The sequence below is a fragment of the Hippichthys cyanospilos genome, chromosome 6 (assembly GCF_059441005.1).
Source record: "Hippichthys cyanospilos isolate Australia breed blue-spotted pipefish chromosome 6, RoL_Hcya_1.0, whole genome shotgun sequence".
NCBI classification, from domain to species: domain Eukaryota; kingdom Metazoa; phylum Chordata; class Actinopteri; order Syngnathiformes; family Syngnathidae; genus Hippichthys; species Hippichthys cyanospilos.
The window spans coordinates 16398996-16423949 of record NC_142374.1 but is presented as its reverse complement, the minus strand read 5'-3'; the positions used below and the strand labels follow the sequence as shown (position 1 = coordinate 16423949).

Genomic DNA, 24954 nt, shown 5'->3' with positions numbered 1-24954 from the left:
GTTATTCATTGAGGAGAAGCCTCTGCAAGGCATGCCAAAATCCTCATGCATATTGTAAAGCAAGGTGGGGTGAAAGAGCGTGCCAGGCAGCCTTCAGGAGATGGCTCCATGCCTTATTGATGGGGCTGAGGGCCATTAATAGGATGCAAGTAGGGCAGCCGCATGTGTTGAGATGACTTGCGAGTGGCTCCAGTGCGAGTCGCTAATAGGCCCAGATTTACTTTTTCCTGCAGTGAGTTTTGGCAAATGTCTTTTTAATTTGTTCAAGTCGAGGTCAGATGTTTTTTTTAAACATCTGCACGATAAACAGCTGTCAGGATAAATCAAGCTTCTACATGTGAGATGAGTTGGATCTGTGTAATTTTTTTTTTTTTTTGCAAGTCCAAAAAGAAAGTGTCTCAATCGTGGGAGATTAAATTTGAGAAAACAGAAGAGACTCCTTTATTTATGATTGTCTTCATTTATGGTCCTCTAATGAGGGCTCTTGCTGATCAACCATGCATATTAGCTATCGGTGGCTCATTAAACACGATGAGCAAGGATGTCTCTCCCCTGCAGACGTGCCTAATTTCCCTCATGGACACAATATTTGAACACACTTGCTGTCCTCATTTATTTATTTATTTATTTATTTTCATCAGGCACTTTTTTACTGTCATGAATTTAGTTTGTAATTTCATTGACTACGTTTATATGGAATCCAAATCCGGGTTATGTCAAAATTCACGTTTCCGAAACAAAGGGATTATCTATGTTTACATGCTATAGAGAAAAAGGATACATGTCGATTGTGTTAACCGGATCGAGAAAATCATAACGCCAATAGTCATCATTCTTACATTCTTACTAAGAAGGGTCTAAATGTCGAATGAATTGAGAAAAATTAAGCACAAAGTGCAGCTCCTTAATGAGTTAAGTGATCAAGTAATAAATAGTACATTTTGGTAATTAAGTACTAAAGTGATAAATGACCTTTATTATTATTATACTTTATTATTAAAGTAATAAATGACCTTTTATTACATTAGGTACTAAAGTAGACTTTATTACTTTAGGTACTAAAGTAATACATTATTTTTGGTAATTAGGTACTAAAATAATTGATTACTTTAAATAAGTAGTAAAGTTATCTTTTACTATGGATATTAAAGTACTAAAGTAATTGATTTCATTATGTACCAAAGAACCTGAAGTTATTGATTCACGTAACAAGTAATTGGTTACTTATGTATTTAAGTACCAAAAAAAATGATTACTCAATTGAGTGTACAACCCATAATATACATCCATTTTCTAGCGCCGCTTATCCTCACAAGGGTCATAGCCATGCTGGTGCCTATCCCAGCTGACTTCAGGCAGTAGGCAGAGGACACCCTGAACTGGTTTCCAGCCAATCGCAGGGCACACAGGGATGAACCGTTCACGCACCCAATCACACCTAAGGACAACCCATAGTATATAAACTAAGCCAAACTTGAAAAAACACTTGAAAAATACAGATTCGTTGCGGTTAGAGCATGTGTACAACACAAAGTGATGGCTCGTTCAATGGGGGTAACCTAAATGTGCTTAAATGACCTTAGAAAAAGGGTAGCTCAGGGGTCTGTTTACATGGCATTATAAAAGCTGAATATTACCAGTGTTTGGGGTTTAAAAAGGTTATTTGACCGCAATACATCCAGTGACACGTCATATAGGGCGAATGATGAAGTCAGGCTACATTTGTTTGGTTTTTCCAACTTGCTCCCGCCTTATTTGAGCGCAGAATTGTGACATTTCGCGCTTGTTGCTAACGCGCGAATCAAACGAATGCGACCTGGCTGTTGAGACTGAAGTCGCACGACAAACGATCGTATACTGTATGGATCGGTTTCAGGACAACATACCCAAGCGGCCTGAGTCGCATTTGAAAAAATCGGGTCTATGGCACGGTGCCTCACTTCAGGCTGCAGCGTGAATGTAGCCAAGGCCTCACAGCGATTAATCGATTACCGTAAAGGATTATCCATTCATTTTATTATCGATTAGTTGTCGATTTAATGGTTGTAGGTCTACAGGTCTCTATTTCCGGGAAAGACTGTGCAGAAGAATGAAGGTCTGCTGCACCATCTCCCTGATCTTTAGAGGCTAATATTGGTGAAGTGGCGATAATGGCCGTTGATTGAAGCCATTCTTGTAAAAGCGAGGAGGCGCGCGTCGTAACGGCGGCTGAATTATTCAGCTGGCTCACAGACGGGTAATAAATTGCTGATGTTTTTATTGGTGTCTCAGCTAAGTATTATTTAACCTTGCTTTAAACTGCTTACTTCCATGCTAAGGGGCTTTTAACTCCCATCCATTTCCCCGGGCCTTTCAAATATTGATGGCGAATATGGGAGAGTTGAGTGAGTGCCAGCGTGGGACCCCCTGCTCCTGGCTCCCTCGCCAGACCTCCAGACGCACACAAACGCGCACTCCAAACACTCCAAGTGAGGCGGCTGCAGTGCCAGCTCTTGGCACTTAGCGTTCCTTCACTCTTTTTACCTTCGCCTGGCAAATGATTCATGTTCTGTTAATCCAGGAGCATGAATACGGCTGGAGTAAAAAAAAAAAGAAAAAAAAAGAGGCTGCTGGGTTTTTTGGAGGCTTTTTTTTTATTTTAATCAGGTAGTTGTTTAGCCCACAGGCTGACGCATTCCTACACATCCTCACATGGCTTAAGAGGATTGCTCACTGATGGCACGGAGGAGCGTAAAGTGCTGCCGTGCTGCAGTGCACTATTTTACCTGAAGTGAAATGTTTACTCTCCATTAAGTGCAGGTCGACTCAAAGTGGCTCTTTGTCGTTACCGTTTCTTTCACTCGACATGCCGCTCTCGCTGCGCAATCAAGCGGCGCGTTCCCCGGCTCTCGTGCATTAGTTTTGTAAAGGGAGGGGGGCGGAGGGCGAACACTAGTCAGTGTTACTACTCTCATGCTTGGCACAGTCCAGAAATAGCTGGGCCCAGGGTCACATTGTGATCCTGACAGTAATAGAATGTGTCAATGTGTTAATATCGTCAAAGGATCAGCCTTATTTTTGTTTAGTACTTGTTCTCTGTAAGAGGTGGACCGATCATTTTATTTTTTTCAATGCCGGTGCCAATGATCGCTCACCGATATTTACCCTATGGATGAAATCATTCTCCGTAAAAGGGAAAAAAAACAATCGGCATCAAACTATCAAACAGAACTGCAACTAACGGTTATTAAAAAAAAAAAAAAAAACAACGCCGAATCTGTCGATTGTTTGGTCAATTAATCGAATTGGGTTTAAGGAAAATGCTTTTCATCCCTTTTCCTATAAAATACACAAATAACATTCATTTACAATTCCGTTTCCTGTTTTATCCATAATATGTAATGCGTATGTAATAGGCAAAACAGTTGAGTCTTTTCCAAAAGTTAAATTTTTTGTGTTGGTTCAAAACAGGACCTTTCCAAACATTGAAAAAAAAAAAAAAAAATTCCGACACCGAGTCAAAGGTCAGTAACGTTATCACAAATAATTTCCTGTTTTTTTTAAATAAAGCTTGTTTTTTATTATTCGGTTCACTGATTAATCGACAGACTGATTGATCATTTAAAAAAATTGTTAGTTGCTGCCTTAATCTTTGATCGCCTGTCATATTTTGGAAAAAAAAGACAGACAACAATATTCATTAAAACGTCCGTTATCTGTGGCGATAATCCATCAGTCTATCCTTGTCTACTTGCCTTTTCCCTCTGACCCACTTGGTGTCTTGCTTGTGGACTCTCAGCAGCAGCAGCTCCAGGCGCAGCACCTGTCCCACGCCGCTCACGGGCCCCCTGTCCAGCTGCCCCCGCACCCCTCCGGCCTGCAACCTCCCGGCATCCCTCCCGTCACCGGCTCGGGATCCAGCCTCCTTGCGCTGGGAGCCCTGGGAAGCCAAGCCCACCTTCCAGTCAAGGACGAGAAGAACCACCATGATCTGGAACACAGAGGTAAGGTTCAATTAGCAACAGATAAACGCCAGCGTTGAGACAGCCGCGTAGATGTTCAACAAGGGTAAAACATCTCATGGCGGAGCGCTCCTGCGTCTCTGTAGAGCAGTCGCGGGGCCCTTAGGTGATGAACACATTCTGTCTGTTCACATTCTGTCGAGGTAATGAGCTGATACATTCCCAGCCTATGACTGCATAAGCTATTCAACAGCTTTAGCTGGCCCATAAGTGAGGCTTGATACCCTCAAGTTGATGCTCTCACGTTCTGCCTGCCGGGGGGCATCTGCTATTATTCGCTAACTGGCTTCTTTTTCTCTTGTTGTGCTTGACTTGGTCTTCATCGTCGTGACCACCACGGTGATGTTCGCCACGCAGAGAGCACGGTGAGTGTGAAAGCAACATTTACTTTTTCTTCCGTGACGTGCTTGTTAATTTTAACGTGCTCAAATCTTAAGTATGAAGTAGTTTGCTTCATAGGAAGCACAGCAATGCAGCGCTTAACCCGTCAAAGATCCGAGGTTGGAGGGTTTGAATTTTGGCTTCAGCTGTGCCTCAGTCATTTTGGGTACAGGAATGCAATCATTGACACCTCCACTAACACAAAATGTGGTGGCCGTTTTAGGCACAGAGACAGTTGTGAGCCTTGCACAGTCATGCCTCGACTAGAGGTGAAAAAATGGACAATTATCGTACTTGATCACCAAATGAGTCAATAATTATTTTTTGATAATCTGTTAACCAACATCAAGTTGTGAATGCTCGGAATCATTGTGTTGAATCAATATGAAACATTTGCAAAAATCTGTTTTCACTTACGAGAAAACAATTATCACCATTCTTGCATTTTTAACGGATGGAAAATAAATGTTTTCTAAATTCTGATTCATCGTTCAATCGATAAAAGCCATAGCCTGGAACAGGATTGCTCAATGCGTAGATCACAGTTGACTGGTTGATCGCAAAGGTAGTGTTGAAAGATTGCGGGACATCATGCGACATCAAAAACAAAATCCCACAGGCGCAAACAAACGGGCAAACATATATCATTTATTTCACCAAAAGCTCTTATTATTGAGATTACGAATATTTTTTGTATTTCTCAATGAAGCCAGTGCATTTATGATACGAGCGCTGGCTTGCGAACTGCGCCGGACAATTTGCATGGCAATTTCATGCTCCGTGCGTGTGCATCTCTACCTTGGGCATTCTTGCTCCTGATGTGCCCGAGCTAAGATGGTTATATTACTCTCCTTATATACTCCATGATTGAAGCAATTAAACTGAAATACACTAGTTGCGTTATGCTATGTTCATGTAGCGCTTATACTCCCAACCCTGATACATGGTCGCCCCCCCAAAGGATGACTGCTGCAAATCTTGGGGCAAAAATGTATGACACTATTAGTAATCCAAAAAGTTGCGTGTCACCCGATGGACTTTTTTTCTAATTTAAAAAAAAATGTAAACTTGGTCATATGTGAACAGAGGCCCACTGTACTCATGTACGTTAGCTTAATTGAACACCCTAGATGACAATCCTGTAGATGTGAATTGTTGTTTGTCTGTATGTGCTGTATGATTGCTTGCTGACCAGCCCATGGTGTGCCCCTCCCTCTTATTCAAAATTCACTGCTATAGGCTCCAGTTCACCCAAGACAGTGAAAGTCGCTAGTCAGTCTTACAATGATGAAACATGGAGAAACCAAATATTTGGATCCGGAAATTCTATTGAGTATTTCTTAGCCCATACTCCACAAAGTGTAGTGCAACTCTGTTAACTTGTGGAGTTGAGGGACGAACAAAAAGTGGACAAGGTCTTGGGCCACACATGCTGGCCTGGGAGTGCCTTGGGATCCGCTCGGTGGAGCTTAAACAAAGGCTGTATGTAGATGGACGCCAAGGCTGCTCCAGCAAAAAGGATTTGGATGAGTAGAGAAAACTGCAGATCAACTAACGATACATAAAAAAAAACAAATGGAAATGAAAGCTTTCAAAAGGTAAGGGATTCATGTCAAATGAGGTTGATAATGTAAATCCAAAGTGTTTAAACCCACGAGGGAAATGCCAGGTATCATACCGGAGAGATTAGAAGGCATGTAATTTCATCACAATTATGGAATGACGTGGACATCCCTGTCTTAAGGGATTTATTTGATCCCTTCCACCGTCTCCCTTGTTTACCAGCTTGTCGGCTCTCCCGCTTGGCATGCGATGAATATTTTGCGGCACAAATGGGAAAGTATTTTGATTTCCTCGCGGGTGGACAGCTGTGATCGTTGATGGCTTGCGCTAGTTGTCGGAGATTGGGTTTCTGTAGGCCGGGTCAGCTCAATGGGTTCAGTCATGTCTGAAGAAATGAAACTCCCGGGGCGATTAGCAGGCCTTTTTTTTTTGTTTGTTTCTGCGCTCTCATCCCAGGTCATCTGATAGCCCAGTAGTGACTTTGGTTAATGAGTCACGCTAAGCAGCCTTTTAAAGGTCAGCCATTATACAGACTGTGGCCTGTTGCCCGGGCTGCCAGTCCGTCGCCCATTGTTCACTTTTTCAGCCCGTTGCTGACTTGTCCACATTATAGCTTTGTTCCACGCGGGGAATTGAGGGGGAGCCGCTGGACCCGGGCCCAGTTCCTCCCTTTCTGTTGGAGTCGGGAGCGCGTTGTCTATGTTGGTGTGGGCGGGCGGGCTCCAGCGAGAAGCAGCGGCCAGTCCCACGCTGCCGTGCCCGCTGGCAACGTGGAAAAGCTTGTCATTCCGTCTCAATGGCCGAGCTGACATGGCGCCCGAGCACAGCGCGACAATCAATGCCGGCGACATCCACATTCTCTCCTCCCCGTGCTCTCTCACGCTTAGCCTGAGTGACTGCAGAGAAAAGGCCCACTGTTCAGCCATAACACTCTGCTCATGTCCCCGTGAGGTCGTTTGTTGTCCAGCTATGAGAAGGAGGGAGCTCGGCTTAGAAAACAAGCCATCCTCCTTTCAGCTCCAATAATGGCCCGTTCTGTTGTGCGGCCAGAGACAGGCATGTGTGTGTGTGTGTGTGTGTGTGTGTGTGTATGTATGTGTGAGAAAGATTGGGCTTGGCTGGTGTCAGGGTACACTTTGGTGCTGGCTCACAGCTGCATTTTAAGAGTCTGCGGCATCCATAATTGCGCGAATGAGATGCTTTTAGTGTTTGCTTTGGCACAGGGCGTTCCCTGTGAGCAACTTGTAACGGATGAATGATTCACTGGTAGATGAAAAGCTAATAAAGCCTTTGTTTGCCTTTCTGCTTTCAGAATAACTCAATATCACCATCCGAAAGCTTACGGACAGCCAGTGAGAAGCACCGCAGCTCCTCTGACTACAGTTTGGACTCCAAGAAGCGCAAGGTGGAGGAGAAAGACAGCATGAGCAGATATGTAGGTCCCCGTGCATCAAGGATTTTGTTTTTAAAAAAAACATGTATAGTTATGAGCTTATTACCCGTCACAGGACAGCGATGGAGAGAAAAGTGACGACTTGGTGGTAGATGTTTCTAACGAGGTGAGCATCCATCTTGTCTGCATGCAGCTTGCAAGTAAAATAATGGGGGGGGGGGGGACCACAGGACTATGCACTTTCTAACCATGCGTATGACAAATGGCATTCACATAAGGAGTAAATATGTGCATGTATTTTAATTAAACCAATATAAAAAAACCATCTTGATATATTGTTGTTGTTGCTCCACAACTACAAAGTCTTTAAGGCAAAAAAAAAAAAAAAAATCCCATCCAAATTCCCAAAACTGCTGAACAGCAGTTCAAATGTTAAGTCCTCATTTTGTGCAAACTCAGCTTACTCAAGATTTTATTACTATGGTGCAGTATGTTTGTGTTGCATGTAATTCAAAATCCCCAAATAATAGGCTGGCTAACTCACCTGTGTCAATACTGAACAGTATAAATAAGTTTAATGCGTCTAGTGAGAAATGTATCCATGCTTTTAGAAGACACAAACTTCAAACGAACTGTCAACAATACTTTTTGTTGTTCTGTACTTGAAATCAACATTATTGTGGCACCCTAGATTGTAAAGTTTATGTCTCAAGGCAAACCAAGTCGTATTTAAATTCAATGAACATATCCTCCTGAGACCCAGCCTATTCATTTGCGTCCATTGGCGTGTCCATTTCTTCTCAACACTAAGTTAAAAAAGTGAAATCCGCCCAAACCCATGAGATGTCACTGGAAAGGCCATGATGTCCTTTACTGCGCATACCAGCTCAAATGAGTCAAAAGTTAGAGCCCCCCCCAAAAAAAAACAATTGTCTACTACAGTAGACACAATTTTAATAGTCTGTGTCTCAGTAGGATCTAATCTGCTACCTATTTTCTTGACCTCATTTCATCCTGGCATCTCTCCTACAACCAATCACTCTTGTTTTGGCTTTTGTCATCTAGTGGTGAATATTGTTACTGCAACCAAAAACAGCTCCATTACAGTTTTAACATGTTTTTATTAAATATATAAATAAGCCTGGCCCTCGGGAGGATTGCCCATCCCAGATGGAAATCAATATTTATCACCTTTCTCCAGGACCCCGCCACGCCTCGAGCCAGCCCAGCACACTCGCCGCCTGAGAATGGCCTGGATAAGCCCCGCCCCCCCAAGAAGGACACACCCAACAGCCCCGCCTCGGTGGCGTCCTCCGGAAGCACCCCGTCCTCCAAGGCCAAGGAGCTCAGTCATGTAAGGCAGCGAGCGGAGTTTAACGCAAACTAGGCCAGAAAGGGTTTTAAAAGAGCCAGCGAAAGGATGCGTCCGAATAAATCTGGGACGTTTTTGGCAGTGGATTAGGCAATAGCTGTCTGCGCTTTAAGTGCATGACTAAACGTCAGGGATAATATTGTCCCGAATCAGGATCAGTCAGGTCCTCGCCGTTAATAGCTCAATGTATTTAACGATTCCAGGATTTTTTTTTCTCTCTCGCCCGCTGCCTCACTAAAAGATTAAAGCCAAAGCAGTAAAAGGATAAAACATGCCTATCCCCATTGTGGTTGTAATAGGTTTTAGAATAAATAGCAGTTTATGGCTGCGCAGGACTGTACGCGCTGTCAGAATTAGACTGGATTAAGTTGAGTTTGCTCTCAAATCGTCAGCGTGAATGCCGCCCAGCTTCCCAGATTGTGAACGCTCGCCGGTTTCCCTCGACAGAATGACAAATCCTCCACGCCCGGCCTCAAGTCCAACACCCCCACCCCGCGCAACGACGCCCCCACCCCTGGCACCAGCTCCACTCCTGGGCTCAGACCCATCCTGGGAAAGCCGCCGGGCATGGAGGCCCTGGGTCGGTAACATTCCCCTTTCTCGCTCGCCATTGTGATACGGCGCTCGGCTTTGCCACCCGCTCGACGGCGCAACGTGGCCTTTGTCTGCAGCAGCCCCGGCTTTGCGCACGCCGCTGTCCATCGCGGGCTCCTACCCCACGCCCTTTGCCATGATGGGTCATCACGAGATGAATGGAGGCCTGACAAGTCCCGGCGTCTACGCCGGCCTGCACATTTCGCCTCAGATGAGCGCCGCAGCCGCCGCAGCTTATGGACGCTCCCCGATGGTAACACAACCTCATGTACTATTGAATTTTCGGTCTCGTGACATTTAATATCCGACAATGTTGGTTACGCGCTTATTGATGACTTTGCCGCTGCGGTTATTTTCCAATAGCATGTTTTGATTGCTATGTGGTCAAAGTTGGTCAAACCGCCAATTTTTTGTTTTGTATGTTTACAATTGACAATCGATTTGTCAAATTATTCAATGATCATTTTTGTTTAGGTCTTTTAGTTCTAAAGTTCTTTTAAATAATGGCCTTACTTTATAAGAAATACATTAATTGTATCCTGAGGCTGTCATGTAATCAAAATTTGTAATCTGTTTTTGCTGTGTTAAAGCATTTCGCTTGTTCCCTTGAACCGCAATTGAAATCAGTTTTTAGCTAAAACGTCTTGTAAGATTTACTTTACGTTTTTTGTTCAAGCCTTGGTTTGTTCCCTTTCAGGGGTTTGATCCTCACACCCACATGAGAGCGCCGGGACTTCAAGCAAGCCTCACGTCCATCTCGGGAGGCAAACCGTAAGTACACCCTCGCGGCCCGCCCGATCCTTAAGCCGAAGGGCAAAAGTTAACGGCGAATCCGAACCGTCCCCGCTCCCAAGTGCCTACTCGTTCCACGTGAGCGCCGACGGCCAGATGCAGCCCGTGCCTTTCCCGCCCGACGCCCTGATCGGCCCCGGAATCCCGCGCCACGCCCGCCAGATCAACACGCTGAGTCACGGCGAAGTGGTGTGCGCCGTCACCATCAGCAACCCCACACGCCACGTCTACACGGGCGGCAAAGGCTGCGTGAAAATCTGGGATATCAGCCAACCCGGCAGCAAGAGTCCCGTGTCCCAACTGGACTGTCTGGTGAGGCGCGCCGCTGATTCACCGCTCACTCATCGCGCGCGTTTTCGCAAGCCGCTTTGCCGTTTTGACAGGTACGAGCTGTTTAAACAAACGCTTGTTCCATTAGTGCTGGGATGATCCTTTGTTACGCACCGGGGCCGCGCCAGACACACACACACACACGCACACACACACACACAGAGCGCTGACAGCTTCACTATAACCAAAGCAAGCAAGCTTTCATTCAATAACAACATGCCCTCCAGACCACAACATTTTGAAGGAAGGCGCTGATAACTATTACATGACGTTTTGCAAAGAATATAAACACAACAAAGGGGACGCGACCGTAAACATCTGCCGACCAGTTTTGAGATGTGCTCTTATTGATTTGTTATGGCAGCTGGATTTTCATCCACTTTGCCGGCGACTTCTCCCTAAATCCTCCTCCGGTGGGCATTGATTGGCTTTTTTGTGTGTGTGTGTGTGTGTGTGTGTGTGTGTGTCCTGCGCGCAACAGAACAGAGATAATTACATCCGCTCGTGTAAGCTGCTGCCCGATGGCCGCACATTGATCGTGGGAGGCGAGGCCAGCACGTTGACCATCTGGGATCTGGCCTCTCAGACGCCGCGCATCAAAGCTGAGCTTACCTCCTCCGCGCCGGCGTGCTACGCCTTGGCCATCAGCCCCGACGCCAAAGTCTGCTTCTCCTGCTGCAGCGACGGAAATATCGCCGTGTGGGACCTCCACAATCAGACACTTGTCAGGTGGGGGGGGGAGGCCATTTCAAGATGGCGGCGCTTTCTCTTTGCGGCGGCCGTAACGTTCGGCCTCCTTTGATTCGGGTTGCAGGCAGTTCCAAGGTCACACGGATGGCGCCAGCTGCATTGACATATCCCATGACGGCACTAAGCTCTGGACAGGCGGCCTGGACAACACGGTTCGCTCCTGGGACCTGAGGGAGGGCCGACAACTGCAGCAGCACGACTTCACCTCGCAGGTACCGGCGTTAAAATAAGCAGCCGACCCGGCCGAATTCATCGGCAATTGATTATACGGCGCTCCCTCGCTACAACGCGCTTCGGTTATTGCAGTTTCATCCTATCGCAGATTTTCGTTTTTTACCCTAGAATTTCTAATGCGGGCGATTTTTCGTTTAATTTTTTTCTGGTCCTCGAGCGTCATGATCCAGCCTGGGGGGGTTGAATACAAATTTTGTTGTGGCTCTCGAGGAGCCCTGCTCTAGTGGTGCATGCATTTTCATGTATGACTGCATCAATTGCGGGTTAATTCCCTAGTTCCCTGATATTTTAGCAGACATTTTTTTATTTTGTCCAACAAAAGAAACAAACAAAAGGGGGGGGGGGGGGTCATTCAATAAAGTTTTGGGAACATGATCACATCATCGTTTTAATCGTTTTCTGTGAAAACAATGACTAAACCAGTAACCCAATCAGTTTAAAAAGGGTTGGAGTACCGAATCAATCCCTCCGGTTTGATATTTGATTGTTTAGCTCTTCTTTAAATCCCTGCCCAAACACCAATAATTGGGAAATAAGCAGCCATTGAGAAAAATGATTTGCAAAATAAAATTTGATCCAATTATTGGATTAATCAACGGAATGACTGATTGTAAAATTGCCTTTCCAGATCTTCTCGCTGGGCTACTGCCCGACGGGCGAGTGGCTGGCCGTGGGCATGGAGAGCAGCAATGTGGAAGTGCTGCACCACTCTAAACCGGACAAGTATCAGCTGCACCTGCACGAGAGTTGCGTACTCTCCCTCAAGTTCGCCTACTGCGGTACGGACGCGCGCAAAAAGCAAATCCATCCCTCGCATATCCTCGATGTCCGGTCGAAAGTGTGGCCAATTGTACATGTTTTCACCAAAAGACACTTATTGTTCTACCCACGCTTTATTTGTTAACTCATGGAATATTAGCCAGTAGTTTCAGAACAATTGTGTTGACACTCTTGACGTCGTCTAGTTACTGAGCCAGTCCTTGCATATATCCTCCATCGTGGACTTGTTTTTTTTTCGTTTTGTCTTGTTTGCAAGGATTCAATTACGGTTAGGTCAGGAAAACGCTGTCCGGGTAAAATAGGAAGCAGATGATCTCTTCCTAAGACCCAGTGGACATTCGCTGAGACAAAATGGACACAAAAGTGACCACAAATGAATAGGTTAGGTCTCGGGAAGTTATTGAACATTTTTTATGACAATCACAAGTGGACATGGTAGGATTGGATACCTTTGAATATGTTTTGTTCCAGTGGTTGGCAGAAGGCCACTTGTCAGCCATGACGCCTAGTTTCCTGCACAGTGGTAACACTGTTCTTTTTTTTTTGATAGGCACCCGTGAAATATTATTTCAACCAAGCATGTTCCGAGCAGCTCAAATAACTTTTAGATGTTAAAAATAAAATCAGAGAGCCTTGCCCTCCATGTCTGATTTAATAAACAAAAATAAAATAGCATTTTGCTTTATACAGTAAATCCAGATGTCAAATAATCAGATTTCTACCTCATCTGCTGGGAAATTTGCATCACCAATGACACCGCATCCATATAAATTTGAACAAAATAAAGACAGCCGTTATACAACAAATCAGCAATAACCAACTTCCTGTTCCAATCAATTTGCTCTCATTCTGAAGAGTGTGTTCCTTTCACGGCAAATCAGATTCGCTGATAGGTGAAGAAACCCTTCTAAAATGTCTCACCTACCCCCTTAGGTACCTTCCCATATCCCCATTTGACAACCACTGACCGTAAATTTGCTTTACCGGTGGATTGCCCCCTAGTGGATCATAAAAAAAAAATAATACTCCAGATAAGCTGCCCTGGACTATAAGCCACAGGGCTCAAATCATGAGAGAAAAGTTGCAGTCTGAAATTGACGGTACTTTTGTTGCGTCACCTCTTAGGGAAGTGGTTTGTTAGCACCGGAAAGGACAACTTGCTAAACGCTTGGAGGACTCCCTATGGCGCCAGCATATTCCAGGTACGTCCATCAATATTTTCTTTGTGTCGCCACTCCAGAAGCACGCACGCGTTTGGACTTTGAACCAGGTCACCGCGACCGCCATCCGCGAAACTCGACTTTATTGACTTGACAAATAAAAGCGGGCCGGCCGGCGCTTCTCTACCGATCTCCCTCACCTCTCTTGAAGCTCACCCGCTTGTCTTTGTTTACCTTCACCCAGTCCAAGGAATCGTCGTCTGTCCTGAGCTGCGACATCTCCACGGATGACAAGTACATCGTGACGGGCTCCGGTGACAAGAAGGCCACGGTGTATGAAGTCATCTACTGAGAGCGGAGCGCCGACTCCGTGGACCCCGCCCGCCCCCGCCCCCGCCCCCGCCCCTCACAGACAGCATGGATGTCGCCTGCAGCCCCCGCATGGACGGCCGGGACGTTTGGCAGCGCCAGACCCAGGTGGATGTTTCTTTTGGACCCTGGATGTTGTGACCTTCGCCTCTGCGCAACCTCACTCGTCCAACGTGTACAGCGAGAGCGCTTCCCAAAGGCACTACCAAGAAAATGATGTTGGGTTTTTTTTCACGTGGAAGTTAAGTTCCACTACACAACTAGAAGCGGCGCTTCGCTCTGGAGTTTCTCGTTGGAGGTCCTGTGAAAAGTGTACATAATGGAGTTTAAAAAAAAAAAAGAAAAAAAAAGGCCTTTTTATAGATTTATATTTTGGTGTCCAATTACGCTTGTGATGGTTCTTTCTTGTTCTCTGTGATTTTCTGTCCCTTCTGGGAATGAAAATTAGATTAGGACTTTGTAAGAGGATATTCTATTTCCCTTTCTCCTCCTTTGCTGCTTTTTTCCCCCCACAATGGTTGTGCTGGATGACCTTTACAGAAATCTAATTTGGATTCCGCCCCCCTCCCTGAAAAACAACCTCTTTCCCCCTCACTGGAATTTGCTTTAACACGGAACACAGATGGTTGACCCGTGGATTTTAGCAGTGGATAATTCAAAAAATCTTTTAGTCCTGACTGGGAGGAGGAAAATGGTGGTCTGTGCTCCTTTTTGTTTTGTTTTTGTTGTTTTTTTGCCCAAACTCTGGAGGGGGAAAAGCCAGCTCGATGAAGACCTCACTGTGGACCGCTTTCGATAACATTCAAATGGATCACTATCTACTGAAGGACCGATGGCTTTTACGGGGAAGCGGCCGCGGCGACGCCATTTTCGGCCCGTCCGTGTGACGCTCCGTCGCCTCGTTCAACAAAGTCATCAGTCTAAATGGGCCTTCTGTGTCTCGCCGGTGTTTGACGCTTTGTGACTGAAACGCAAGTAAACGTCATCAGCTCGTTTGGGTATGCTCTTGTTTCTCGCTATTTCGTCATAGTCCACTACGACCTGCTCTTAGAGGAGAAAAAGCATTGGAATCACACATTCATGGCATCATCCTTGAAGACTGTACAGTTGGCAGTTGTTGATAAGTAAATAAACTGTTTTTTTGTATAAAAAAAAAAAAACTGGCTGGCACCGAGTAATTTTTCACCTTTCAATAGTTCAGTCTTTGGATTCAGGCTTTTGCTTTGGTCTTCATTTTTTTTTTTTCCCCCTAATGTGGAAGGTAACCTTTACACGGGAATCCAACTGAGGAAATATGCAATTAGTTACACATTTAGATAGAGATAAGAATGTTCAAAAGTAATTAGGAGGATGATTTTAGGATTCTTAAAGGGATACTTATGTAGCCCATTCAAACAGTAAAAAACGAATATTCTAGGGGTGTCAAAATAACATTAATGGCAGTCATTAATTACAGTCACAAAGTGTTACATTTTTTTTCATTGCGGTTAATATAAATTTTAATTTAAGTTTGCTTTACATACGATAATTAGAAACATTATTAAGAAGAGGGCTTCTTGTGCTTGAGTTAGGGTTATGGAGATTACGGAGATGAAATATAGATATTATATCTCACTTATTAAATCTTGTGAAAGCAATATTTTTTTTTTTTTTCATTTGTAAATACTATAGCTAAAACACACATTTTCCTCTGCTGTTGACTCACAGCAGAGGTAACAACCAAATAAACGTCACCTGTTTTCTCGTGACGCTTGCAAGCTGTTTTGTGATTGGCCAGTTATTATTTCGACCCTTATGTGATGTCATTTTCACTTGATGGCACATAATAGAATGTTTTTAAAGGTTTATGTACATGAAAATAAGTATCAATTTAGTATAAACAAAATGTTTCCTTTTTATTGCTGAAAATGTCCGTTAACCCTTTCGCTCCTGTAGACAATGCGTCCCACAGCTTTTAAAAAAAATAAATAAATGGCAGTGGGCATAGGAATCGTAGCAATAACATGAAATTCCATCCCAGTGGTTCGTTCCACACATTCTAGTGGCATTTAGCAACTTTTCCATATCAACAAGCCAGTGCTGGGCCCCTTGTCAACAAGGTAGGTTGCGTTGTACAATTTCTCATGAATTAACCATCTAGTACTGTGCAAATATATTGATAATGTGTGCCTTATATGTGTGTTATTATAGATTACATTGATCACTATGTATTTAAGGCATTTGGTGGTCATTTTCCCTTCTCTGGCACCTTTATAAATAAATATATATCCACAGTCTAAAAGCATATTTCTAATATAAAAGTGCTACTAAGAAAGTGTTATTTTAAATACTTAATTTAAAAAATATGTTCCTAATGAGAAGTGCCAATGTTAGCAAGTAGCAACAGAGGATGGACGGATGGTGTTTTATAACCATATGACTTTTTTAGAGCCTAAAGTAGCTTTTAAAAGTTGTGTTATTTCTATAGGTTGCTCTTGTTTTGGGTCTGAATGCGGAGATTGAATTGAGCAGCTGTTCAGCGCAGGTGTGGATCCAGTCTAGTGGGATATACTGTGCCGTCGGCCACCCCAAAATCTTGAGAAACTCATTTGCCTTGGAAACTTAAACAGAAAGCTGTTATGTAGCGCTTTTTCAAAAGTAGAACATTTGCTTGCTTGCTTGATACGACATAAAGCCAAAGAATCATAACGTTGCCCTTCCATTTTTCTGTATGGGGCCATCCAATAAAAAAGTTTGGATACCGCTGCTATATGCAGTGACACTTGAGAAATATGATGCAAACAGTGCTCTTGAATCCTCTCAAGTGGCCTTTGGGTAGACGAGTACTTTTGAGCGGCGATGAGTTGAATGGCCCCGGTCCTTCCACTCCGCAGCCGGGCTCCTCTAGGACTTTTGTGAGCCCTCCTTTACGGCTACCTCTTCACAGATGTTGTTGTTAGATTATAATGGCGGGGCCGGATGCTTTCAGCATGGAGCCAAGCGCCGCGGCCCGCTCTCACGGGCCCGTTTGTTAGCGGCCATAGTCCCCCCCCCCCCCCCCCCCCCCCCCCCCCCCCCCACGGTTGAAGTGTGTTCTTCCCCCAACGTTTGTAGCCTAAGCTTCTTGCTCAAGTACAGTTTTCTTCCTCACTTAATCAAACAAGTTGTACCTCTGAGTGCCCATTGGCGGTGGCGGGGGGGGGCGTTCCACCTCTCAATGGCTCAATGGAGGGCTTTCAGCGGGGTCTCACGCGGGAGCCCGTAGCAGGAAACAAAAGTGTTTTACAGCAAGATCCAGTCCCCCGCTTTGGAAAACCCAAGAGGGGAGCCTTCCAACGGCAATATGCGCAAACCGGCGCTGCCAGCCTTCGGTCACAGGCTGCCGGTCCCTTGGACGGCACGGAAAGGAGAGGCACTGGCACGGTGATGAAATGCCGAATAATAATCCCTTAATCACCTGAGTATTGCCAGTTTGAGGTTTTATCTGCAATGGATGTGAAAGCCTCCAGTGCCAAGTGATTACAGCATTTGATCTGGGTAATCATGTCTTCACCGGCCTGCCTCGGGCCCCGAGGCTGTGTAGCTCTAATCCACAGTGCGTTCTAGTGGAATCGCGTTACACAAAGACCACCGGGGTTCTCCTCCGGAGGGGAGGGGTTCAAGGAAGAGGTTGTCATGGAAACAGGCTTTTCTCCCTCCATCCCCTACAAACGCACGCATGCATACGCAAGACCTCCTGGGGCAGATAAGCAGAGGACAGCTTCTATGTTTACTTCCCGTGAAGCCTCCAATCCTAGCAGGCCGGGTCCCGATAAGACCGAGCCCGTGCGGCCGACGACCGCGGGCGGAAGATAAGCGGCCCCGGCCCGGGCGAGCCGCGGGAAGAAAACTTGCGGCGAAAAGCGGGATTCATTTGGATTAGCCGGGATTGCTTTTGCTGCTGTGGTCAGACTATCCTTATTTTTTTTTTTTTTTTATCCGCGTTTCGTTTTAACGCGCACTTGACTGCGGAATCGCATCAGCGCAACAATGATCCGGACGTTACTTGAGATCGCCGGTGAGATGAGAGAGCATCATGGGTGATGCAAGATATAACTTCACCGGTGTTAAGCGATATTTTTTCCGACCCGGCCTGTTACGAAACCAGTCGGGACCGACAATCAGAAGCGTTAAATCCATAAAAATAGTGAGGCGTAGCCATTTTGATTCACGCTTTGATTACAAAGGTATTTTTGGAAAGGCGCCTTCCCTTTTGGTTGATTTATATTTTCCCACTGGGGAGCAAAACGGAATCCCTGGCCGAGTCAATAATAGCTAGCGGCTAGCAAGGGAAGCTTACAGTGAATTACTGCAAGTATTCCTCGCTACACTTTGTCCCCAGGGCAATGAGAACATTCGATTCAATTGCTGCAGAAAATGGATCTCGACCACGTTTTTTTTTTTTTCTTCTTCCCCCCGCTCTGTTTTCTCCCAAGTAAAACACTCGATCTATTTATTGTTGTCCATTGAAGCATCCGTCACTCCCGGTATTCCCAATGAGCCCTCCGAAAGCAGAGGCGCATTAGATTGAAAAGACAGACGAGCAATCTTTGGAATGGATCTCTTTTGAAAAATATATTATGACATAATCATGTTTTCTCCTTAAAAGCCCAGGGGAGAGCGGGCTGTCAGATGGCGCTCCACTCCGGGCCGCCAGGCCCGAGCAGAAACAGCCGTTGTGCGTTAATAGAACCCAGAGGCACTCTGAAACCTGACTAGCCATTCTGCTCTACGCGCTGGGCCGGGAGATTAAAGTCAGGGAAACATTACCGGGGGCTGGATAATTGCCCCGTGTCTCCAGCAGACAAAAGGCAACGCTGGGCAATTCCCCTGCCAAATTGTCAGGAGAGGCTCAAGGATTCTTCAAGGCTGCAGCAAATTGTACGCTGCTGTCCAGCAAACTAGCAATCTCGGGATATTATGAGCCTTCCATATATCCTTGGCCGTAATAACAACTTGCGCTCCGATAATGGACTGCAGGCACCGGATAGAATTTGTGAGTACGCTTCCAATAGAAAAATTACCGCCTCGCTCGTCACTTTGGTTGCTTTCATCTTTTCAAGTCCCCGTTTGTATCGCGAGTTGTTTGTTTATTCTTGTTTTAATTTCCTTTTTTTGTTCGTTTTTTTTTTTTCCGATGAAAAGTGTTTGCCGCTTCCATCGTGGCGTGATTGCAACACTCGTCCCGAGGGGCTAATTGAGCCTGACGTAAGGGAAAAACACCTGCAAGCAATAGAGATCATAATAGGCTTCTTTGGCCTCGCTCCTGATTCACATTTTCTTTTTGGCGCGTTTGGAAGTTCAAACAAGCGACTATTTTGGTGCGCTTACACATGATATGTCATCCTTCATGATTATCAAATAGGGATGAGACAAGACGACTCCCTCAAGATCAACGAGACTGAGTCCACGAGAACGAGACGGACGAGATCAAATATAAAAAAATGCCCAGCGTAAATTTTCCGGTTTTCCTTTTACTTAGCAGACTGCAAGAAAATTAATGAGCTAGTCAGCAAATGTAAACATAAATAGGAGAGTCACTTTTGTTATAGGTTGTTTTTTTTTTTTCATGCATTTTACCATCCATTTTCCAATTGGAAAACAACAATATCACACCACAGGTGATTAGAAAGTAATGGCTCGATCAAATACTTTGATATTTGGATAAAAAAGAAAAAAACTTTTTTTCTCATTTGAGAAAAAACAATTATGAACACAGAAGCCTAAATAACGCATTCCCACTTAATAATGAATGACAAAATGTGATCTTTTTTGGGGAAATCTTTTTTTTTAACTCACTGCAGGACATTTACCACACCAGAGTTCTGCGGAGGACACGCAACATCATCAAAGACAAGACATACCCACAAAATAATTTGTTTGAACTGCTGCCATCAGGCAGACGCTACAGGAGCTAAGGGCCAGGACTGCCGGGCCGACAAAGAGCTTCTACCCACAATCCATCCGGATTCTCAACAAATCCCTCACGCATCTGCCTCTTACTGCATGCATAAATAATATTTTGCAGTACATGATATTTTACACTATATTATTAGCACCATTGTTTTTGTTTGTAGTTTTATTGCTTTTTATTTGCTTGATTGTGGGATGTAGTCTGCTGCTCAGGAAGTCAACAGAATAAGAATTGCAATGATTGGTACAATAATACTATACATATGACAATAAAACTCTTGAATCTTGAGAAGACATGTTTGATTGAGCCCGGTGCATTCAAAAGTGATCAGTAGCAACAGAAGCCATTTCAGGATATTAGCATCATAATTCATCATATTTAAGCTGCCTCTGTAAAAGTAGTCTGAATGTTTTCGGGGGCACTCAAGCACCAATAGCTAGCAACCATTTTATGCTAGAGGCTGTGCTAAATGCTAGCTACAAAAAATCTACGTAATTTACTCATTTTTAATGCCCTGAATTGACCATTAAACGCAATTTCAGAACAATACTGTGTTGTTTACACTGTAAGTGGGGAACAGTTCATGCAGTAGAACTTCAAAATAATAGCGTGCCAATGGTTTTTTGTCCATATATTATTTGGTATGCTAAGGTTTATTTTGAAGAATCGGTTGGCTTACCACCCTTGGTGGTGTGTTCAACTGTCATTTAGAGCACAAAGCATTCCTCTGAATATTCCATTGCGCTTATGGCTCAACAAGCACAAAAAAAAAAATGGGACAAGAAATCTTGTGGCGTTATGATCTCGCGAGATCACCTTTTGTCAAATATTTCATTTGTTATAAACGTAATCATTCACTGTTGTGCTTGGTTGTGAGGAATCAACAGGTTCATTGAGGTGTGTAGAAGATGCTACACTACACTACACTACACTACACTGAACAAGACTGTGTTCCATTCCACCAATATTTGGTCTGTGACTCATGCATGTCCAGACTGAAAACTTGGCCTCCGTTTTCAAAGTGACAATTTTAAGCGTTAATATGGAAACCAAACGAGAAACCACTTTTCCACAGCTGGATGGTACTCGCCCATGCTTTTCCACTTCAAAATAGCATAGCGGTCCACGGCAAAATATGTCGACACTGACCGCATCGTTTTCACAACCGTGGAGGATCGATGGGTCCTGTAGTTGCTTCTTGGCCTCGGTTAGGAGAGGCGTTTGATCTTAGATGAGCCTGACAGCAGCAGGACAACAGAGACACTATCATATTGCGGTGTCCCGACCTCTGGCACGCAATTCATTTTTCAAAGTCCTTTGTCCTCATTAGTGTCCCAAGTCTGTCCCAGCTGACGTTGAACGAGTGACCCGCTACGCTAAAAAAAATATGGAGCAATTACTTAGGTAATCAATTAGTTGTCAATTAATCGTTGCACATCCAACCAGAATAAAATTCATCTCCCTACATACTAATGGGAACATTCAGTTCAACTTTTTGATGGAAATGATGCGTTTGAGAAAAGTTCCCTTCCGAAAAGTGCAAAGATTTGGAGCGGCCTCAATTCCTAAAAGTAGCTCAAAGCTAGCTGATAACCTTGAGCAGGACAGGGGACATCTCCAGCAGTTAATGAGTTGCTGTCAAGTGTTAAGGCTCCGTCCAAATTAACAGAGGCCTTTGTCAGGGCTCTCCTTTGCGCCAGCACTTTCACTCAATCACACGCCCCCCCCCCTACCCCCCCAGGCAATTTTCTCTCTACCTGCTTCACGCTCCAGCGGCTCTGTGTTGTCTGGCTTTGGCTCTGAGCAGCACTCATTTTGTCATGGCGCTTCATGTTTGGAATTAGCCGCTTAATGAGAACAAAAGGAATTAATTGGTGGTTTTAAGCCTAATGAGACGCCTGTGAAATTAACGGGCCTCATCAATAGAAACAAATAAAATCCTCCAGCTTGTTGTTTGGGAGCATTATTCTGACAAAGCGTTTGACACAATGATGAATAGCAGGTCAGGAGAGACCATCTGTGCACTTTTTTTCCTTTTTTTCTTTTTAAACCCCTGTGGGGGGATGTGGGTTGGCTGTAAGCGATGGAGATAAAAAAAAAAGAGGGATGAGAGAAAAGAGTGAGAAAAAAAAAGTTGGGGATGGGGGGGGGGGCGAATTTGCTGGCTTTATTCATCGTCCTGGAGCATGATACCACTGTCCGGCCATGGTTACAAAAGAAATAAAAAGCACGCGCATTAGCATGTGAATGCTACGTGCTGTCAGACGATGGGTCCCGAAAGCCAAAGAGCTCTGATTTGGAGGGATATTTAACCTCCATTCAGACAGCAACAAAAGCCTGGCTGTCACGCTGAGAGCTCTGCTTCAGCCTGATTGGGGCTCGCTTGCCAGGGAGGGAGAGGGAGGGGGAGGGGGCAAAGGGGGGAGGGATGCCAGGATCACAGACCTCATTTGTTCCCCCTCTTTGCTTTAGCCTGTCTCTATTCCCGCTGAAGAGCTACATTTCCTCCCCGAGCCGGCCCCTCCCCCCGTACTTCCTCTTCCCTCCAAATTGTAAATGTAGGGCCCGAGGAATAAATTGGATGGGAAGGAGGCAGCCGAGGGAGGAGTAATACATCTCTATCGTGTCCGCCGACCTTTTATTTACAGCGCGTTGGCCAAAGTTGTTGTCTGCTGGCAAATGGCGCGGCGAGGAAGCCGCACGTGCTGATTATTCCAATGTCGTCATTGCGTCGCGGCCACCCGGTCGTGCTCGGCGTGTTTGTGTATCGCGGAGGGAAGCCAGCGCTTTCCTGCGCCTGGCAAATAAACAGGCCGCGTCTTTGGGGGCGGGAGGAAGCGGGCGCGCAGTCTCGGCAGTTGTTTAGCTCTCTGGGCGGAGATAAGGAATTCTTTGATGGGCTGGAGGGAAACGAGAGCGATTTAGAGCGGCTAATCTGATTTACGCTGAGATGCTGTGGTCATTGCAAGGAGCAGTAATTACATAGAGGGATTAGGTGCACACCCTGGTAGCTCCCGACCTGGAGGGGGGAGAGATGCTTCAAGGCATGAGAACTGCTTGTTGCCGCAACAACTGCTGAGCAGTTGCTGATGCAGATTAAGTATTTTAAGGCACTGAGAAATGAGCTTTTGGGGAAACTCTGACCAGGGTCATGACTTTCAAAGGGAAGATTTATCACAGGGCTATAAATGGGAACATTTTATAGTACTAAGTTCAAGTATAGCAGGGGCGTCCAAACTTTATTCTCCGAGGGCCACTCTGAGGGAAACATCGGAATATGCGTTCATTAATCAAGCGTATTGCTAATTTATTGCGATGGCTTTTCGAGATGAAAAGATTTTGATAAGACAAATAATTGAGGATTTTACAAGGCTTTGCTGTGGTCAGAGACCTTTAAGCCAGCGGAAAATAGCAAGCCCTATCTATCCCCAACAGTAGCTGAACCCAACCTCTACATTTAGAACCGAAATTGGAGAAATCTGCTAATTGAGCATTATTTAGATCCGCGACTTGCTCATCATTCACTTTGGGATCATTCATGTGATATGAACAATATGGACCTTAACATAGACCAGAGAAAACGTGTAATTCGTTGTTATTTACCATAGTTGCGTATTTAGACAGACCTTGCCTTTAAGAGAAATAGTTCATCCATCCATTTTCAATAGCCACTTATCCTCACTAGCATCAAATGTCATTTTTAGCATATGTCAAGGGCCGCTTAGAAATAGACAGTGAGGAACATATGGCGCTTTGGGCGGAGATAAGGAATTCTTTATTTAAAATGTATTTAATGACCGAATAATGAAAATAGCACGTGTGCTCAAGGCTCATGCAACAACCAGTCATAGCTCAGCTTGTGGACATCACATGACCAAGGAGTGAGCCATGATTGGTCATTAGATGAGCCTTGCAAACATGTCATGCCATTTTTAGTCCACAGCAAGTGGGCAAGAATTTTTATAAGGTAGTAACTGTGCATGATAAAGAGCCGAGCCATCCGTCAGCAGATCCACTCGTCAAAACGGTCTCGTTCGGTGAGCGCGTCCGCATGTTCAGCGTGTGCTTTACGACGTGAAGCCTTGAAACAATATAGCACCGATTAATATGGGTTTTCATCCTTTGGCTGGGGTCAGTAGACGCTGTCCTACTTATTTTTACAAGGCTTAGCAATCGAAGGCAGGGTTTCCATCAGCGGAAAAATACATCGGCGTTTAAGAAGCATTTTTCTAAGCGCTGCTGTGACGTCATCCAAAAAGTTTACAGAAAGCAGGGCACGCTTTCTGTCCAATTTTGACGCGCAAGTTCGCTCAGCGTTGACATTCCCCGCGCGTTTCCGCAAAGCCCATATTCAACACCTCTCCCCTCGCCATTTATCAGCGTATTTAAAATGCACGGCTGAAGAATCGCGGCGGCAGAGCCATCACTTCATCCACGGCAATGACTTCCACGCTTGGCTGCTGTTTCTAAAGTGTGCTTGGCTAATCCACTCATTGCTTTGTGCCTTCGGTGCTGTGAACCATAGGGCACCCGCTTGGATGCCCGTGCATAAATTACTGCCATAGAACATAAAGTGCTGGGAGGATTTTCCTTAACGATCGCCACCGCTTTAAACGCTTCTGCTTCAACAGTCGATATTGCTCAGCCCATTCAATTATTCAACGGCCCGTCCCTCATTAACAAAATCCTGACCTTGACATGTCTGCCCTATTTCTCTCCCCCGACAGAGTCGGCTCGCCGAACGACTCTGTTTGCTCTGATATTGGCTGGGAAATCCATGCATATTGATAAGTTGTTTGCAGTGTAATTGAAAATGTCAGTTATGAGGCCCGCGCAGACAAAGGTCGGCCCCATGAATAAAAGCTGACAGGGCGGCTATGCATGGAGCGCGTATTGCATCGGAGGGTGGAATGAATTCCGTTTTTATACACTTGAATGAATTTGCTCCCCCCGACCCATCCGCATGCGCGCTCATTATTTGCCCAACGGACCCGCGCTAATGACCGGAGCACATTGTTGTAAGCTCGAGCTAATTACATGGAACCACTCTGCATTTTCATATAGCTTTGTGCATTCGTTTGTGCTAAATTGATTGAAATTCAAATCTGCTCGCAAAGGTCAAATTGTTCATCATTCATATCTCATGGTCTGGGTAAATATCCGCGGCTCCACCATTCGATTGGACTTATGAATATTTTCATTCAATTGGTTAGCCTCGAGGAAAAGCAGGTGTCCTTTGGGTTCATGTTTTAGCTTCGGCGTGCGTCGCGCCTTGTGCGGCAGCCATGTTGAATGTCCATCAA

At 45.0% G+C, this 24954-nt stretch overlaps 1 protein-coding gene across 1 annotated transcript in view; it reads left to right on the top strand.

Moving 5' to 3' along the window:
- tle3a (TLE family member 3, transcriptional corepressor a) overlaps positions 1–14713 on the top strand; it is a 31192-nt gene extending 16479 nt beyond the window's left edge. The window contains exons 8-21 of the mRNA XM_088416627.1: positions 3782–3983; positions 4359–4366; positions 7258–7380; positions 7454–7504; positions 8540–8692; positions 9158–9290; positions 9382–9557; positions 10002–10075; positions 10159–10408; positions 10908–11155; positions 11241–11388; positions 12039–12189; positions 13316–13392; positions 13595–14713. Of these exons, the coding sequence (XP_088272753.1) occupies positions 3782–3983; positions 4359–4366; positions 7258–7380; positions 7454–7504; positions 8540–8692; positions 9158–9290; positions 9382–9557; positions 10002–10075; positions 10159–10408; positions 10908–11155; positions 11241–11388; positions 12039–12189; positions 13316–13392; positions 13595–13702 (1902 nt within the window). The 3' untranslated portion in view covers positions 13703–14713. The remainder of the gene's footprint in view (positions 1–3781; positions 3984–4358; positions 4367–7257; positions 7381–7453; positions 7505–8539; positions 8693–9157; positions 9291–9381; positions 9558–10001; positions 10076–10158; positions 10409–10907; positions 11156–11240; positions 11389–12038; positions 12190–13315; positions 13393–13594) is intronic.
- The last annotated feature ends 10241 nt before the right edge of the window (positions 14714–24954 follow it).